Source organism: Equus quagga, chromosome 11 (genome assembly GCF_021613505.1).
Source record: "Equus quagga isolate Etosha38 chromosome 11, UCLA_HA_Equagga_1.0, whole genome shotgun sequence".
Classification (NCBI taxonomy): domain Eukaryota; kingdom Metazoa; phylum Chordata; class Mammalia; order Perissodactyla; family Equidae; genus Equus; species Equus quagga.
In genome coordinates, this window is record NC_060277.1 from 110,933,911 (window position 1) to 110,953,738 (window position 19,828).

The following is a 19,828-nucleotide window of genomic DNA, read 5'->3' on the forward strand; positions in this document are numbered from 1 at the left end:
TTCTTCTTCTTCTTCTCCCCAAGGCCCCCTGGCACACTTTGTATATTCTAGTTGTAGGTCCTTCTGGTTGTGGCATGTGGGACGCCACCCCAGCATGGCCTGATGAGTGGTGCCATGTCCACGCCCAGGATCTGAACCAGCAAAACCCCAGACCAGTGAAGCAGAGCGTGTGAACTTAACTGCTCGGCCACGGGGCCGGCCCCATCTCTTCAGTTTTGTCAGTTCTTGCTTCATGTAATTTGAAGCTCTGTTATTAGTTGTGTATGCATTTAGGATTGTTCTAATTTATCGATGTATTAATCATCTTATCATTACAAAATGTCCTTGTCTATTTCTGATTGTACTCCTGTCTTGAAGTCTATCTTCTTTGATATTAATATAACCGCTCCAGCTTTTTTATCATTAGTGTTTGCATGGTGTAATTCTTTTCCATTCTTTTACTTTTAATCTATCTTCGTCTTTATATTTAATGTACATCTCTTGTAAACAGCATATGGTTGGTTTTGCTTCTTTGTCCAGCCTCATGACCTCTGTCTTTTAGAGTATTTAGTACATTTACATGTAATGTAATTATTGATATGATTGGGTTATGTGCACCATATCACTGCATGTTTTCTCTTAGTCTCATCTGTTTTTTGTTCTTTTTTTTCTCATGTTCTATTTTATCTCCTCTATTGGCGTATTAGCTATATTTATTTGAGTTATTTTTTAAATGGTTATTCTAAGGTTTACACTATTCATCTTTAGCTTATCATAGTCTACTTTCAAATAATAGCATACCATTTCACTTATAATGTAAAAACTGTGTACTTCCATTTCCCCTTCCCATCCTTTGTGCTAATATTATTGTATTTTATTTCTACATATGTTAAACATCCTACAACTCACTGACATTATTTTTCCTTTAAAGTCACTTATCTTTTAAAAACATTGAGAAATGAGAGAAAATTATGTTACATTTATCATTTCCAGAAGTCTTCCTTTCTTCGTAGATCTGAGTTTCCACCTGCTATCATTTCCTTCAGCCTTAAGAACTTCCTCTAACATTTCTTGTAGTGCGGGTCTGCTGGCCAGGGATTTTTTAGTTGCGTGATGTCTGGTAGATGTTCAGCTCCCAGATTCCTGGTAATTATTCTTTCTCTGGTGGTTTTCCTTTGCTTGGCTTTGTGGAGACTTGCCCTCCACTTGCTCAAGTGGGTATTCAGCCCCAGACTTGAGAGGAGCCCTGTCCAGATTTCTGCCTCCTTTCCTGCTCAACTCCTTGTCTCCAGTACCCTGGCCTTTTCTTTCTTTTTGGCTTCTCAAGGTTATTACTCTGCGAATGAAAAGCTTGCAAGTCAGCAGAGCCTGACTCTGGTCACTCTGATATGGTGATTCCATGGAAATTCTTAATGTTATCCAATATCTGTCCTAGTCATTCACAGACTGAGGTGTCCTTGAAATGGTGGATGTTTGTGGCATGTATGTCTGTCTGTGTTTTAGTGGATACATACCGTGTACATTCTTCCTTTCCCTTTCTGTCTTACGACCTATCTTTACTCTTTCCTATCCATCCAAGTTTATATACGACCCAGAACAAAATATGTTACCATTTATCTATACTCTAAAAAATCATAAAAGGGAATCAAAATACTGATAGAGAATTTACAATAGTAATTTATGTTTAGAATGAGAGGCACTTCAAAGTCCTAATGTGCAGCCTGAGTTCTTGGAGAGTTTAAATCGTGTCAAGACTGCTTTACTATTCTGTACACCTTGCTGTATTCAAATTTGTTAACTGCTGTTTAATGTTCAACATAAAGCAATGCCCTCAAAAACTTTGCCTTGGGTTGTAGATGGACTTCAATTCTGCGTCTGTGTTTCTGAACTGAGGAGGTAGAGTAATCGATTCCCATAAGAGCAGGCATGGGAGCAGCCCATCTTCTTCTCTTTGCTTTTCTCTTTAACAGTAGCGAGCCCCTGGTGTGTTTCTATGTCGTTGAGCATCCCTGTGATGCAGATACAGGTCCCTATGCAGAAACAGGGCCTTTGCAAGTTCACAATTGAAATCTGCTCATCTATGGAAAATAAAGCCACTGTTAAAAGTGTCCTTTACATTTTAAATCTGCAAATCTGAAATTGATTTTCTTAATTTAAAAACAGACCTATCTTGGAGCCAGCCCCATGGCATAGTGGTTAAATTCGGCATGCTCTGCTTTGCAGCACAGGTTCACAGGTTTGGATCCCAGGCATGGACCTATACCACTTGTCAGCCATGCTGTGGTGGCAACCCACATACAAATTAGAGGAAGACTGGCACAGATACTAGCTCAGGGCTAATCTTCCTCAAGCAAAAAAAAGAGGAAGATTTACAACAGATGTTAACTCAGGGTGAAATTTCCTCAGAAAAAAAAGTCTATCTTGTCCACTGTAGCAAAGGTACTGCTCTGGTGGGGGATGTTGATAATGGCCGGGGCTGTGCGTGTGCAGGGGCAGTAGGTATGCGGGAAATCTTTGTACCTTCCTCTCAATTTTGCTGTGATCCTAAAACTGCTCTAAAAACATAAAGTCTTAAAAACGAACAAATCTACTGGGCCAATACTGAGCAGAAAAACAATAAAATCCACATGTAAAGGAAATTCGCCAGGTATTTATCTAGGATCCAAACACCTGATTATTTTGCGATTGTCAAGTACATAGCAGGAAAGGTCTCCCTCCTATCGTGGAAGCTAAAGGACGGACGGCCCTCTCCTCACTCGCAGGCAGCTGGAGCACAAGCACAGGCGGAGAGTATGTCCCCCAAATGCTCCTCCTGGGAATTTGTGTCATGACAGACTGAGACAGAAGTGTAGGAATAAACAAGGATTTCTTGCAAGTGATGCAGTGGGTGGATCCAAGTTCACTGGAGTGTTGGCAAATACCTGGTGGCAGCGACACAGTGGCATCCCCGATGGATAGTTCCAGTGGCAAGATCTTGGATGTAGTCTTTGCTGCCTGGTCATATGGTTGCCTATTTTGATTTAATTTTATACCTTGTGAGAGCTCTGTCTGAGAATTGGCCTCAAAAAAAGATGACATAAATGAGATTTTGTGTGTGTGTACACATCAGGGTGTGGCGAGCAAAGTGCAAACCAGTGACCTTCAGTGGGTACCCGAGAACTGCACACACCTGCCCCACCCTCCCGTCTGCTCTGGCTGGGTCCTTTTGGGGCACCCCCTGGGCTGTACTTTCTCCCAGAGTGCAAGATCAGGCAAGCTCTCCTCTTTGCTGCTGGTCCCTGGCGACAGTCCCCCACCTGAGCACCAAAACAAATCAAGTCCTTACCTGCTTCCTTCCCCAGAGAACCCTGGAGCTCAGATGTCCTTGCCAAGCCCCGCCTGCTGGCCTCCCTGGCTGCGGTGTTACTTCAGAGAGGTAGCTGGGGAGAGAGAGAGGCAGGGATGTGTGCTCCAGCCACTATCTGCCCAAATCCCTGAGTGTGGCCCCTTTGGACTAGACAAGGAAGGAGAGAGGAATACCAAGGACACTTCCAGATGCCTGTGAGGCAGACGTGCAAAAGGCAGCGGGGCAGAAAGCTCGAGAGAGTAGGTTGCAAAGCCCTCAGTCTCAGCTACCCTGTTTACCGACGACTGTGGACTGGGACGAGTTCCTTAAACTCTCTGTGCCTCAGTGTCCTCATCTGTAACATGGGAATGATAAAAGTGTAACTTCCTAAGGATCGCCACACTCATGAAATGTGCCTGCCGCAGTTCTGGAAACATAGGAAGCACTTTACAAATATTGGCTGTTACAGCACCGTGCAGACTGAAATATGATGTGTGGCGACAGACACTGGACCGTGAGAAAGACTGGGCTCTTTCTGGTGAAGCGTTGTATCTGCCCACACGGCCACCGGATATGTTGCTGGCAGAGGTGCCTGCAAAAGTCCTCTGGTCCTGAAATGCACACACTCCTACCAACAAGAGGTTGAGTCTATTTCCCCACCCCTTAACTCTGGACTGGCCTTGTGACTTTCTCTGGCCAATAGAATGTGGCCAAAATGGCACTGTGTGCCTGCTGACCATCGACCTCGAGCGGCCTTGTAGCTTCGCTCTTGTTTTCTTGGAACCCTTGGCCACCACGTCCGGGTTAGAGCTTGTCTAGCCTCCTGGAGGATGAGTGGCTGCGTGGGGGAGAATCGAGGCACCCAGGTGAGCACCAGCGTGAACCGCCAGCCAGGAGAGCGAGGCCATCTTGGAGCACGTCTTTGGGGTAGAGCTGCTCGGAGCCTGGAGCCCCAGGAGCAGCGGCGCTGCTGTCTGGGCTTCAGCAGAGGGCTCAGGGCAGGGTGTCTGTTCACCCCTTGCCCACACATGTGGAAACCGTTATTTCCTACGGTATCTCTTCTCAGATCCCAGACACCGGGCCTGGTCGCTGAGGAAATGCGAAGCTCTAAGCAGCCGAAAGAGAGGGGCTCGTTGAGGAGGATCGTGCCTCCAGAAGGAGGAAGACCCAGTTCACCCACTGAGGCGGAAGGAGGGAAGGGCCAGAGGGGAACATTAACCAAATGGTAACAAGAGTCTCTCAAGGAACTTCTATCAGAACATTTAAAAACTGCTCTGGGACCAAAAAAAAAAAAATCAAAAACCATGATTTTTAAATTAAAAAATTCATTAGACAGCCTGAAAAAGAGGGTAGTTTTTGTTGAAATCCAAATCATTGATGCACAGGGCAAAAACAAATTTTTTTTTAAGATGTAAATTAGAAAACAAACAAGAGTCTTGGAGGATGCATCTCAAGGAGAGAAGGCAGCACAAGGAGAAGATGAAGAAAAGACACATTAATAGGCAAATGGTAAAGATCTTCCTCCTGTGACCAAAAGAGAATTGGGTTTGCAGATCAGAGGGACTCATGGATGCCCAGGTAGGACTCCCTCTGAACAGTTGGCCTCCAGGCCTATCCTGGTGAAACTTGGGAATTCCAAGGAGAAAGAAGCTTGGCAAGAACAGGTCACTTAGAAAGGAAAGAGAGGGGCCAGCCGGTGGCATAGCAGTTAAATTTGTGTCCTCTGCTTTGGCGGCCCGGAGTTCTCTGGTTTGGATCCCGGGTGCGGACATGGCACCGCCTATCAAGCCATGCTGTGGCAGGCGTCCCACGTATAAAGTAGAGGAAGATGGGCATGGATGTTAGCTCAGGGCCAATCTTCCTCAAAAAAATAAAAAAGAAAGGGAAGAGAGTTAGCCTAATGTTGGATTCTTTTTAGTTTCCAGCACTGGAGGCTAGAAGACAATAGGGCAGGGGAAAGAGGTTCCTGCAAGCTGGGTGGCTGTGTTTATAGATTCATAAATTCCCCCAGGGAGAGGTGACGCGTGTCTCTACACCCAGCCAAGTACTGTGATTATTGACGCTGCTCTGGTTGTTGAAACGGTGTCCATCTAAGTCAGAAACCTACGTATTCTCTCGCCCCAAACACCTTTCTCGCCAAGCCTCCCTTTAGAATCCTAATCACATCGCCTGAGATGGTTTGCCCGGTTTCATTAGGCCCTAACTCTGAGACACTGATAATCATTGCAATTTTCTGACTCCCCAAAATAGCAGGCAGTGCTGCGTCAATACGCTGCGTCTGTGGGAGAGGAGCTCCCACACGGCGTGGGTTTGGCTGTGCCAAGAGCTTTTCTTTCCTTTACCCTCACACTCAGGAGGAGCGTGGTGCCCACACGACGTGAAAGGACCTGTAGGGCCATGTTTCCTCCTGCGCTCCAGCGCAGCTCATGGTGGAAACTCATGCATCACCCTGGGCGTGCTGTTTGCTTTGAGATCTTGAGGCAGCTAGTGCATGTGTGCGTGTGTGCGCGTGCGGGCGTGCGTGTGTGAAGGGCAGGGCAAGGCCTCTGGTTTCCTGGCTGCCAGGTAGCCAGCACACTGCTGCTCTGTGCGCCTGCCCAGAACATGATAATCCAGAGAAGCCTGTGTTTTAGCACAAACCAATTTGCAAACAATTTTGTGGATAAGTGTAAGTCGTCAGGCTTAGTGAGGTATACTTTTCTCCTTCTGCAGACATAAGTGTCTGACTTCAGCCTTTCCTTTCTATGCCAGTCAACAGGATGTGTGAGGACTGCCACGACAGCAGAGTGAACACGCCAGCATCCTCTCCTAAGTAAACTTCAGACTTCCATTACTAACACCAACATCCGTCCTGCTGCTTAATCCTCTTAATCCCTCTAATGCACTCACGACCCAGGGACAACTTTTGCATGCTGTTACCTGCTCTCATTTTCATACACTTCAAAAAACCCAAAATGATGCCTGATTACCAAAAGAGCAAGAACAAAATCTGCTGACCCAGAAGCAACTGGGAGAACAGCGGTGGACAAAGCAGAAAACCGCGAGCAGTGTTAGCCGCACTTCAACATTTTCAATCCTCTCCATCTGCCGACTTAGAAACATGAACCCCAGGAATGTGAAAAATGAGGAACAATGTTAATTAAAGGCAGATGGATTAGCAATAGTGGGGACCTGATCAGGAGGGTGACTCCTGAAAGGAGGGAGGAAAAGAGAGAGACCGGGATTAATGAAAGACAAATGATGCTGCAACCTTGAACGGAGGATCATGGCTCCACCCGTTGGTCAAGTCCTCTATTCCTGGCCCCTGCTTTGAATCCTTACAAGTTCACTCCTGGTGGGAAGAGCCTTAGGGTTTGGAAGCTTGAACTTGCCCTTGGAGTTCTTGGTCCAAGCTGGAATGGATCAAGGAAAAGGGTGGGAGCTATTTAGTATGACAACTTCTCTCACTGAACTGTGTGTTCCTGTCAAAATTTCATTTCAAATTTATGAGAGAACTAGGCTTCCAAGAAAACGAGTTCAAAATGTATATCTGGTCGAGAGTGTTTACAGCAAGAAAGAATGACTCGATACTGTTGTGAAGCCAGGTATAAGGAAGGAATGTCTGGTGAAATGCATTAGGCTTACTCCCTGGTGGGTTAAGACCACCTAGAAAGGCTTCTCTTAGACTGGCTTCCCAGAAGCGGAGCCTGACGCAGGGATCTGGAGGCATGTGGCCACTGGAGGGCTCTTCAGAAAATACATGTAAGGCAGAGAGGACAGGGACAACCAAGATGAGATCTCAGGTGAAGTCTAGCCTTGGGGATTCAAGTGGAGATCACACCACAGAATGGTCCTGACCTAAGGCAAGAGGGTGGGCTCTCGCACCCCTTTGGTGAGGCATCGGCTTCCAGGCGTGGGGGCGGGGTGGAGTGCCCCAAGATTGTCAGGGCGAGGGGCTCCCATCAGCCAAGGGCAGTCCCCCAGAGAGGGGCACAGGTGTCAGCCAATAGCTTGGGGACCGTTGCATTGGCCCATGACAGGGATTTGCGTGGGTCCCCCTGCAATAGTCTGTTACTCCTGGCGAGCCAGACTCTGCCTCTGATAGCCTATCAGGAGACTGCACAACTCTAGCACCAGAAATGCCCGCTAAGAGACTTCACCTTTCTTCAGGCGGGAGACAGTTATCTTTCTGAGAAGCATGTGTCTTATCCCTCCTCCTGCTGCATGCTTCTTGGACAGTGTCCCGGGAGGGGCTCAAATTGTCCCCCAGTTACACCATTTGCTCTTCTCTAGCGATGATTTTTGGTAAGCCTCTGAAGGAGAAGTTTGTAAAAATGACTCTAATCGATGAATGCTAAGTGATATATATATATATATTTTCCCACCCGCAATGTAGGATAATCTTTAGATGTGTCTAGTGATGTGTGATGAGGGTGGAGGAACTCCATTCTCTGCATCTTTATTAGAATGGGTCTTAGAGCATTTTTAAAGGTTCTCCTTATTTCCCAGGAAGATAGATAACATTTTTATTAATCCTTTAAGGAGTACAATTCAGTGGATTTTACTATATGGTTTGGCATATTCACAAAATTGTTAAATTTTCCTATATATTTACTATATTAGAAAAACCCAATTTTTTTGTGGTGAACATAATGTAACGTATACAGAATTCGAAATATGATGTACATCCGAAAAAAAGAAAAATTAAAAAAAAAAAGAAAAAAGAAAAACCCAGTCAACCTCTGCATGTCTCCTTTACCTTCAATACCGAGCAATGGGCTGGCTTGCTCGCCGAGATCTGAGCAAATTAATCACGAGTCAGAGAAAGGAAGTTTAATTAGATTAGCCTGCAAATTGGAAGACAGGTGATTAATGCCTCAAAAACTCGTCATTACAGATTAGAGAATCTTGAGGCAGCTATACAGGGAAAATGGGAGTAAGGAGGGGGTTTCCTTCAGCCGTGACGGTCTCCAGCGTCTTTTATGGTTCCAGTCTTCTGTCAACTGTGATGGACCCCTTGTAAGTATGTTTCCTGCCTGTAGTCAGCCTGTTCCCGGAGAGAAACTCATAGAACAAAGTTTTAATTTATCAAGCCATCGAGGAGTACATGCATAAGTGGAGGCCGTAAATTAGGAGAGCAGGTGAAGTTTTTAGAGTGTGTGCAGAGCAGCGAGTAGTCACACGGAGAGGGGCTGGGGCCGTTTAGCGAAACAAGATGGCCTCACTTTTGCGCACTTACACTTTCACACAGAACACTTCACTTCTGACACTTCTGGTCACCAAACGTGGGGGGGTTTTCCCCACACCGAGCAATTCTGTTACACCAGCTGAGTGTCCTGCAATTTAACTCAATTCTGACATTATCTACCTGGAGGTAGCGGCAGATCCCACAGGTTAAGGGCTCAGTCCCACCAGACTCCTCCCAGCTCACTTCAGATGCCAATCGCAAGTCGAGGTTGTCACCTGTGCTTCGGACTGATCGGCTATAAATCTGAGGTTCCCATGACTCCCTCCTCAGGTGTGATTAATTTGTTAGAATGGCTCACAGAACTCAAGGAAATGCTTATTATCACCAGTTTATTAAAGGATATGATAAAGGATGCAGATGAAGAGATACGCAGGGTGAGGTCTGGGAGGGTCCCAAGCACAGGAGCTTCCATCCCCTTGGAGTTGGGGTGTCACCCTCCTGGTGTGTGGATGTGCTCACCCCCTGGAAGCTCTCTCAACCCCATCCTATTGGTACTCTATGGAGGCTTCCTCACACAGGCTCGGTCAGTTATCAACTCTGTTTCCAGCCCTTCTGCCCTCTTTGGAGGATAGCAGTGGGGCTGAAACTTCCAAGCCTCTAATCACGGCTTGGTCTTTCTGGTGACCAGCCCCATCCAGGAGCCCACTCAAAGTCACCTCCTTAGAACAAAAGATGCTCCTGTCACCCAGGAAATTCCAAGGGACATAAGAGCTTGGAGTCAGGAACTGGGGGCAGAGGCCAAACGTTAGAACAAAAGATGCTCCTCGTGCTCTCATTACTTACAAGATTACAAGAGTTCTGGGAGCCCCGTGCCAGGGACCGGAGGCAGAGACCAAAACATATTTTCTATTATCTCACATTCACCAATTTCTTTACTCGCCACTCCTTCTCACTTTTCAGACCTTGTTAGGATCATTTTCTTTCTTCCAGAAATGCATTCTGTAGAAGTTCTTATAGTGAATTTCCTGTCGGCGGTAAACACAGCTTTTAGATATCTGACAATATCGTGGAGTCAGCATGTTCTTAATAGTTTTCCTGGGTACACAGGTCCAGGTCGTCTTCTCTGGGCATTTTGAAGATGTGATTCTACTGCCTTCCAACTTGTGTTATTACTGTTGAGAAGTCGGCTATCAATCTAACTATAGGTCCTTTGCGGATGTTTTGTATTTTTCTCTCTGGCTACTTTTAAGATCTTTTCTTTGCTTTTGGTGCTGTGCAGGTCACCACAGTGTGTCTAAGCGTGGATTTCTTTTTCATTTATCCTGCTTAGTATGTGTGCTTCCTGTGCTGCAGATTCAGATCGTCTGTCACATGTCGAGGATGGTCAGCCTTTGTCTCCTATAAGATTATCTTAACTCCATTCTCTTTCTTTTGTTTTCTTCTGAGACTCTGTTTAGGCTTATAGTAGCTTTTTTATTCCGTCTTCTATATTCTTTAACCTCTCTTCTCTCTTTTTTTTTCTTGTTCTTCTCCCCAAAGCCCCCGGTACACACTTGTATAACCTGGTGGTGAGTGCCTCTGGTTGTGCTATGTGGGACGCTGCCCCAGCGTGGCCTGATAAACGGTGCCATGTCTGCACCTGGGATCCGAACCAGCAAAACCCCGGGCCACCGAAGTGGAGCCCACGAACTGAACCACTTGGCCACAGGGCCGGCCCCTAACCTCTCTTAATTTCAATGTCCTTATATCTCTGTTTGTCTACTCTGGGAAATTTCTTCAGCTCTCTCTCTCAGTTCACTAATTCACTCTTCTCTTCAACTGTGTAGAATCTGTTGTCTCACTCATTCACTGAGGGTTTTTCCCCCCAACAATCATATTCCCTTATTTCTAGAAGTTCCATTTAGTTCTTAATCAGCTCAGTCTGATCGTTTCTATAGTCTCTCATTTACTCATTTGTGGAACTGCATTTTGTTTTGGTTTTTTTGAGGAAGATTAGCCCTGAGCTAACATCTGCCACCAATCCTCCTCCTCTTTTTGCTAAAGAAGACTGGCCCTGAGCTAACATCCGTGCCCATCTTCCTCTACTTTATATGTGGGGCACCTGCCACAGCATGGCTTGCTAAGCGGTGGGTAGGCCCACACCCAAGATCCAAACCAGTGAACCCTGGGCTGCCGAAGTGGAACATGTGAACTTAACCACTGTGCCACTGGGCTGGCCCGGGGAATTGCATCTTTAATTCCTTTAAAGATTTCACACATCTGTACCCTATAGTCTGTATCTGATTACTCCAGTATCTGAAACCCTCGGGGGATGGGGACTCAGGTTTTGCTGATCTTCATGGAAGGGAATCCTGGGGCCTAAAGTGGAGTCGTCTCCTTCCCGAGAGGATTTCCATTGGCTCCGCTGGCAGCCAGGGAGCTCTGCAGACTTTCTTCTCCTTCTAGGGTCTCAGCTAACATGAAAGTGCCAGGTTCAGCCCTCCCAGGACTCACTCTTTCTGTGGATTGCGGTCCTGATATTGACATTTGCCCTCAAAACAAGTCTGTATTTCTTGAGGACCGGATGCTTCCCTTTCCTAGCTCTGGTTCAGCTGAGATTTGGGGGAGGTAGCACAGGAATGGAGATCTCCCTTACTAAGAGCCCAGCGATGCATTTCAAAGACTTCTGTTCTCCAGGATATAATTGTTTTGTTGTAGGAGGGCCCTATCCTGCCCATAGAGGAAATCCTGTACCTTTAAAATCCTTGCTTTTATTTATTTTTAATTTTGAAACAATTTCCTATTTACAGAGAAGTTGCAAGAATAGTACAAAGAACTCTCATACTCACTTCATCCGGATTCTCCAGGTGTTAATATTTTGCCACATTTCCTTTATCATTCTCTTTCCTGCATGATTTTCCCTGAACAATTTTTAAGTCAAGTTGCAGACATAATGCCCCTTCATTCCTAAATACTTCAGTCTGTATTTGCCAAGAACAAGGATATTCTCTTATGCAACCACAACACAATTATTTTAAAAATCAGGTGATTAGCATTGACATAATAATATTGTCTAATTTACAGGTTTTATTCATATTTGCCAATTGTCCCAATAGTTTTTAGTAGCGAGTAAAATACAATAAAAATCCAGTCCAGGGTCCATTCCAAGATAACACACTGCATTTAGTCCTCATGGCTCTTGGTCTCTCTCAGTCTTGAGCAGTTTCTCAGTCTGTCTTTGCTTTTCATGACTCTAGCATCTTTTAAGATAACAGGTCAATCGTTCTCTAGAATATTCCTCAATCTGGGTTCTTTTGAGATTTCCTTGGGATTGGATAGAAGTTATTACGCCTTTTCAGCAGGAATTCCACAAAAGTGACGTCGTGTCCTTCTCAGAAGCGCATGATGTTGGTTTGCTCCGTTGCTAATGATGTTGGTTTTGATCCCTTGGTACAGGTGGAGTCTAGCAGCCTTCTCCACTGCAAAGCACTAGTTCGCCCTTTAACCGGTAGGTATTTTGTGGGAGATAGTTTGAGACTATGTAGATATCTTATTCCCCATCAGACTTTCATCCATTAGTTTCAGCATCCATTAATGATCTTGCTTGAATCTATAAATACAGATCTTCCTCGACTTAAATGGAGTTACGTCCCAATGAAGCCATCGTAACTTGAAAATATCGTAAGCTGAAATGCATTTAATATGTGCAACCCACCGAGCGCCACAGCTTAGCCCAGCCTGCCTTAAATGTGCTCAGAACCCTTACGTTAGTCTGCGGTTGGGCAAAGTCACCTAACACAAAGTCTATTTTATGATCGTGTGCTGAACGTCTCATGTAATTCACTGATTACTGGACTGAAAGTGAGAAACAGAATGGTCGTGTGGGTGCAGAATGGTTGTCAGTGTATGGGTTGTTTACTCTCGTGATCGCGTGGCTGACGGGGAGCTGCGGGTGCTGCTGCCGCCCAGCATCACGAGAGAGGATCCGACGGCAGATCGCTAGCCCTGGAAAAGATCGAAACGCAAAAAGCGAAGCACGATTTCTACTGAATGCCACTTCTAATGAAGTGGGACCACTGGAAGTCGGGGACCAGCTGTATGACGTTCGTCAAACAGCGATTTTCTAACTTCGTTCCATTTACAATTATTTGGTAGTATTCCACTATGAGAAAAAGCATTTCTTCCTTCCCGCAGTACGGACTCATGGATTCCCGTTACAGTCGATGTGCTGAAATTCGTTACTATCATTATTTATTTTCATTCTCAAATCGTCCTGTATTTAGCCAGTGGGAACTCCTTCGAGAAGTCTGGCTTCTATGTTCTTCTGATGTGTCTCCCATTTTTTAAGTGCTTCCTTACTTCCTGGGTTAATAAAATATTCCAGGTGCATCTTGTCCCTTCCTTACCCTAGCCCTGGAATCAGCCGTTTTTCCAAAAAGCCCTGGTATTTAGGATGGTATTTAGGAATCGTGTAGTACCAAGATCTGGGCACCATATGTGGTCATTGTTACTGGAGTTTCATTACTTCTAGGCCCTAGTAGTTGACAGAGCTAATAAATATATGTATGTGTGCACACACACACACACACACACCCTTACAGGTAACTCTGTCTCTCTCTCTCTCTCTCTACCTAAATTTCAGGTTCATACTGATGCCTCCAGTCCCAGTCCAACACCAGAAGGCTCCTTGTTCATTCCAGTCTTGCGTCTTTCCATATTTGCAACTTTCTTTTCTGATGAGAAAATTGGTTCCCATTATCCTTAATATATTTGCTTACTTGCTTAATCCTATAATGCACTGAAAGTGGTTTCAGAACTACTAAGCCACAGCACACATGAAACCAACCTACCGATTAGACCCAGTGTTTGTTTGCAATTCTTTCTGTCTTTATTCTGAAGATGTTATAGTTGAAAGGTAGCTTTGCCCCTTCTGTGTGGTTATGAATAACATTTTAATATGGGTAGGTTCATTTGTTTCTCTTTGTATTCCATTTTAGCGTTTTTCCCCCATCTTTATTGATTTTATTTTTTTTTTAGTATATCAGGAACAAAGGCAAAATTATGCAAAAAGGGTATTCACAGAAGCGTCACTCCCTCCCACCATCCTTTCCTTCCCTCTCATCCCCTCCACCCTGTTTCTCTTCACCCCCCTTAGGTAACCAATCTCTCTACTTTTGGGTATCTTTTCCTCATATTTCTTTTTGCAAAAATAAGCGGATACATGTATATTTTCTTATTTCTTCTTCTTTCCTACATAAAAGGTATAAATACTATAAAAACTCTTTTGTGTCTACTTTTTTAAACTTTCAACTATGTCAATTCATGTGGATCCTCCCTATTCTATTTCAGCCGCGCAATACTCCACTGTGAGCTGCACCATTCCTTATATTTCCATCCCTCAAGTTTCCGATATTCTGCAATTTCAAACAGAACTGTCCTGAATAACCTTGAGCACATTTACTTTTGTGTTGTTGGAGATGCACCTTCAGGGTCAATTCCTAGAGAAGGGGTTTTTTGGGCAAGAGATAAGCACGCAGGTGGTTTTGGTTGGTGGTGACGAATTCCCCCACAAGGGCTGGGTCCCTTGGCATTCCCGCTAGTTACTCATACAAGTTCCTGTCTCCTACATCCTTGCCAATAAAATGGTTGTCAAGCTGCTTAATTTTTGCCAATCTGATAGGTGAAAAATGGTGTCTTAGAGTAATTTCAATTTGTATTTCTCTTACTATGAGTCAAGTTGAACATTTTTTCACACAGTTAAGGGTCGTTTTTATATCTTTTTTAAGAGCCGTGCTTTTCGTGTTTTGTGCCCATTGGGTTTTGGGTCTTACGTCCTTCCATTTTTATGAGTCCTTTATGTATATATTAGAGATATTAACCCTTTATCTATGATATATGTGGCAAGTATTTTTTCCCAATTTTTTATTTGGCTTTTAGGCTTATGGTGATTTTTTGCCACACAAAATTTTATTATTTTTATGTAGTCGAATTTATCAATCTTTTATTGCCTCTGGATTTTGAGTCATATACAGAACTTTTTCCTACACTCTAGTCAAAGAGGTATTCACCTCTAAATTCTTAGTTCTCTTATCATTTCCTTTTTCACCTTCAGAGCTCTGAGCCATCTGCAGTTTATTCGTGGTTGTGTAAGTTATAGATCCGGGCTGATCTCTTTCCACATGGCTATCTGGCTGTCTGAGCACCATTAGCCGCAAGGTCGTCTGACCCAGTGACCCAGTGATTTCTGTGTGTACCTGGGTAGACTTCCGGACCTTCTCGTCCACTCCGCTGGTCATCTGTCTATTCGTGCAGTGGTCCCACACTGTTTCAATAATAGAGACTTTATAGTATGTCTCAATGCTTGGGAGAGCTACACATTCCTCATGGCTTTCCTTTTTCAGGTTTTCCCAGTTAGTCTTACGTGTTTATTTTTCCATACGAATTTTAGTATCTGTTTAGGATCTAGAAAAAATGTTTTGGTATTTTTCTTGGCATTGCCTTGTATTTATCCATTTTCTTGGGGAGAACTAACAAATTGATTACACTGAGTCGTCCTTTACAAGGACAAAAGATGACTCTCCATTTGTCCAAAACTACTTTTGTGCCTTTCAGGAAGATTTTAATGTTTTCCTCATACAGATTTTGAACATTTCTTGTTAAATTTATTGCAAAATATTTTGTTTTCATTGATGCTATTGTAAGCGAGTTTTCTCCTCATTACTGTATCCTCTCCCTGGCTATTTTTGATGTTTATGAAGGCTATTGATTTCTGTATGCTCATTTTATACCCTGCTACCTTACTATATCGATAATACATAGTGTATTCTTTCATATACTATCGTATCATCTGCACAGGGATTCTTTTCTAATTCATATGCCTCTAACTGATTTCTCTTTTCTGGTTCTTTTGACTGACACCTCCAGGACCATTTTAGACCCAGATAACTGAGACTCAGCCTTCATGTTTGGGTGGCCTGAACTTAAATCGGAGGAGGCGGATTTGGGGGTCCTCTACTGATAGTAATGATCCTAACGGGATACTAAAATTCGTAGGTAAGAATGAACGTGTAAAAATAGCTAGCAAAACCTGAAAAAGGAAAGCTGGGCACCACGATGCCGCCACCTGCTGCTCGGAGCTGGTACTGCACCCTTTCTGAGCAACGCAAATCCGGACCTATCGGTATTAATTAGCTTTTGAATCCCGAGCATTAGGTCTAAAAGGAAATTTTCTTTTTTTTCTTTTTTTTTTTTTTTTTGCCTTCCATGCCCTCACCGAGGGTCTTTATTCTGTTAGCACCTTCAGAGTTCAGAGTTCAAATCCTGGAGACAGAACTCAAAGGGGTAAGGTGAACTGAAACGTCTTTGGCTGAGCCCAAATTCTCATCGTGGGGTTTGAGAAAATGCAGATTGATGGAAGGATAGAAGAGTAAAAACAGGAGGAAAACGAATTCCTTGTTGCATCAGGCTTTTGACATACAGCACTTTAAAAAATCTTTATGAAGTGAATACCCCAAAAGTCATTTTACAGATGAGAAAGTGGTGGCCTAAGGCAATATTGAAGGATAATTTTTTTGTTTTCTGGTGAGGAACATTGTCGCTGAGCTGACAGCTGACGTCTGTGACAGTCTTCCTCTGTTTTGTATGTGGGACACTGCCACAGCCTGGCTTGGTGAGCGATGTGCAGGTCTGTGCCCAGAATCCAAACCCTTGAACCCCGGGCCGCTGAACTGGAGTGCGTGAACTTAACCACTGTGCTACCAGGCCAGCCCCAAAGGATAATTTTTTTAAAGGGTAAAATTGTGACTCTGCTACAGATATAAAATGAACACATGTCAAATATTTTTTTTTTAAGATTTTATTTTTTTCCTTTTTCTCCCCAAAGCCCCCCAGTACATAGTTGTATATTCTTTGTTGTCAGTCCTTCTAGTTGTGACATGTGGGACGCTGCCTCAGCGTGGTGTAATGAGCAGTGCCATGTCCGTGCCCAGGATTCGAACCAACGAAACACTGGGCCGCCTGCAGCAGAGCGGTGCGAACTTAACCGCTCGGCCATGGGGCCAGCCCCCACATGTCAAATATTTTATCTAGCTCATTAATTAATGAAGGAACTAGTAAGATGTAAAGACTGTTCACTTGAGAACCCCAAGTATGGACACGCATATAGGCAGTCAGGAACGATAAACGAATTTGCTGATAGGTACAAAACTGGTCACTATCCATAGGGGAACAATTACCTGTGTCTTCGTTGCACGAAATTTATTTGCATCTCCCATGGACAAGAATCATTTTTATTACTATCAGTTTTTTACAACCCAGAGACTTGTCAAATAGCTCGAAGACAAAACACAGGTGCCGACCCTTCTAGAATCAATAACCCCTGGAAGCTTCAATCCAGGGGGAACTTAAGTAATACCTTCAAGATTTCACAGCTGCTAAGGAGAAGATCTGGAATTCAAACGCAAATCTATATGTCTCCGTAAGTTCCAGCTTTTTCCTCTGTGTCCAGTAGCTTTGGGCCAGAGAAGGGGGATTTTCCACAGAGGTTTGTGGTATTGACCGCTCACTACCCCATTTAGTTAAAGTTCCTGGGTCTCAAGAAGGGAGATCCCCCTCCAGGGAACAGAACTTTCCAAGGTAGCGACTTTTCAAGGTCTCCAAAACCTCAGCCAGTCATTTGCCGCCCTGAGGGCGTCTCCTCCTCTGCCCCCGCGGAAGCCTGGAGGGGCTGGAAGCCTGGTCTGAGCCCTGGGAAAACGGCAGAAGAGTCTCAAGGCTCCCACTGCACCTTGCATGGTCAAGGAGACTGCTGCAGCCCAGGCTCCAGTCAGAGCTGAGGTTTGGAAGTTACAGGACGCTGGTACAGCCGGATGATACCTTCATCATGTAGCCGTTTCCAGAGTGTTCTCTCCAACTTGAAGTCATGGTTGATGTAAAAGATGGTTCGTTTCCATGACTTGTCATAGTAGTGGTCAGAGAAGCGCTCATGGCCCTCGGTGATGAAGCCGTAGGCACTCACCTACGTCAAGGTTGGAGGAGAAATAAGGCCTGTAGTTGCTCTCTCCCAGGCTTCTTCTCATGGGCTAGCTCTCTGTGTGTCGAGGGGTTGGGGGATCCCTTTATCCTGGTTCCATCCTTAGGGATCAGTGCAGGCCCCCCTGGATGCACACTTGCACGCATGCATGCATCCATACACACACCCACTTTCCTCACCCCAGAAGGGTGGGCACCCAGTCCAGCCATCATGCCATGCTGAGCTGGCCAGGAGTCCCCCAGAGCTGTTTCTGCAGGTACTCCTGCTCCTGAAGCAGAGTCTTACCTGGTCACAGAGCTGCAGGGCAGTGAGCAGCAGGAGGGCCCCAGTGGTGGGGCGGTATATTCTCCAGTGGACAGAGTCCAGGGTCTTAGACCTCAAAAACCTGTGAAACATCCCAGCCCCCGCAGCTGTCAGGAGCTGCAAGGATGAGAGGGCCGGCCCCTTCCACAGCTCCCTGCTCTCACCTGTTCTTCATGTATCGGAGCAAGTCTGGGTGCAGCAGCAGGTACCTGTCCAGCTGCAAGGCTTCCTGAAAAGCTTCCTGGGGCCTGCGCCTGTGGGCAGGAGCAGGTCAGCAGGCTCGGTTCTCTGACCTCCTCCCATGTGGGCCAGGTCAGGGTCATGGGCATAACCGGTACCCCATCTCCAGGTGACAGCTAACACTGTTCCCACCTGTCAAGCCTTCACAGCTGCTCACTACACAGCTCAGCCTGGGGAGAGGGGAGCGGGCACTGGGTACCTGAACCAGAAAAGGTTCTGTTTCACCAGGGTCTCATTCAGAAGCAGTGCTTCCAGCCACTCATAGTCCCGGGTGCCTTCCAGGAAGTGCAGGTAGCGGACATCCTGCGGACCAAGGACAGCGAGTGGTCCACGAGTACTGCCTTCAGGACTACCGGCTGGGGCGGCCCGGCTCTGACTCCAGACTGCCCGCTTGCTCTTCTCAAGCCTGGCCTGGCTGTCCTCCCTGTCCTCAGCCCTCGTAGGAACAGCGCCTGTGCCAACCCCAGACTCCAGACGCAGGATGCTCGTCTCCCTTTCTCACTGCGTGCTCCCTTATCCAGAGTCTGTGTGTGGCCAGGCCCACTCCTCTTTGCTCACCTTCCCCAGAGGTGGGTGCCGGAAGCCCCGATTGCCCAATATAAGGAGTGACTGGGTCAGGGAGAAGGCAGTAAAGCCGTAGAAAGATGTCCGAGTGCCCACGTCCTGTTCATAGCCCTTAATGACAGCTCCGCTCAACCTATACAGAAAGACAGAACCAGACAGCACACCTGGGCGCAGGAGGCAGACGCGTGGAGGAGGATGGGGAAAGGAAGGAGAAACGGGGGAGGCAGTAGTTCTCTGCAGCAGTTCTCTGGAATTTCTTCCAGATACAGGCCTGGAACACCCTCTCAGATCTCTCAGAGAGCCCTTCTCTGCAGGAGAGAGGCTGGAGGGGGCGCAGGGGAGGGGCAGCTTACCGGAACACGTGGTCGTGGCTGTCTATCTCTTGGCCCATGCGGGAGTCGTTCAGGATGCCCCCATTGCCCACCACTGCACAGGTGATGCACTGGGAGCTCCCAGGAGGGAGGCTGGCCAGGAGCAGCTGCTGCTGGGGCACTGGAGGGAAGCGTGTCACAACCTTCTGCACCACTGGAACAAGCAGGGGCTCCATTGAGAGCCCTGGAAGGGCCCATCATTTCTCCCAGGGCTGGCGGCCCCAGGGAAGAGGCAGACCAGAGACAAAAGCCAGCTGCCCTCAGCCACGGCCTAGTGCAGAGCCAGGCAACCCCCGGGGCAAGGACTCACGGGAGTGATTGAGCTCCATGAAGCCAAAGGGCGGTGCGAAGTGTTCCAGGCGGTCCCACTCACTCTGGTTGAAGCGGCTGGAGTCCAGGAAGAGGGTGAGGTTGGGCAGAAAGAGATTCTGGAGCCAGAGTGACTTGGAAGCTTTGACCTTCACCGAGTCAGAGCAGGTCTACATGCAGGAGGATGGGTCAGGCGGGGAGAGGCCCGGGAAGGCCATGGCCGGGGGCTGGGCGGGGCGCAGGGGGCAGAAAGCGCCCTCAAAGTTCGGAAGGCCCTGCCTCTGCTATCTCTTCCCTCCTGTTCCTTGACGCTCCCTTGCCGTTGTCCAGGCCCGCTGCGGTCCTGGAGGTCCCCAGGGAATGGGCGGTTCTTGGCCCTCAAGGCGAATGCCCCCATGTAAGCGAGAGAAGAATGGAAGAGCCTGTGAAGGTGGAATGCGTCCCAGTGTGCTGTCGTGGTGCATGGTCACAATTATGTGTGTAAACATACATATTGTGAACGCCTCCTTCCTGTGGGTGTGGGCCCAGGCTGTTTTCCTTAGTGCATAAACATACAAATT

General features: G+C 46.3%; 1 protein-coding gene across 8 annotated transcripts in view; it reads right to left on the reverse strand.

Annotated features, from left to right (window-relative positions):
• Nucleotides 1-16,479: 16,479 nt before the first annotated feature.
• Nucleotides 16,480-19,828, reverse strand: part of ST6GALNAC1 (ST6 N-acetylgalactosaminide alpha-2,6-sialyltransferase 1) — a 20,745-nt gene continuing 17,396 nt past the window's right edge. For all 8 annotated transcript variants that reach the window (XM_046674207.1, XM_046674209.1, XM_046674205.1 and 5 more), the window contains 7 exons: nucleotides 19,270-19,438; nucleotides 18,942-19,113; nucleotides 18,583-18,721; nucleotides 18,224-18,327; nucleotides 17,949-18,038; nucleotides 17,767-17,866; nucleotides 16,480-17,466 (listed from right to left, as the gene is read on the reverse strand). In XM_046674207.1, coding sequence (XP_046530163.1) covers nucleotides 17,275-17,466; nucleotides 17,767-17,866; nucleotides 17,949-18,038; nucleotides 18,224-18,327; nucleotides 18,583-18,721; nucleotides 18,942-19,113; nucleotides 19,270-19,438 — 966 coding nt within the window. In that variant the 3' untranslated portion in view covers nucleotides 16,480-17,274. The remainder of the gene's footprint in view (nucleotides 17,467-17,766; nucleotides 17,867-17,948; nucleotides 18,039-18,223; nucleotides 18,328-18,582; nucleotides 18,722-18,941; nucleotides 19,114-19,269; nucleotides 19,439-19,828) is intronic.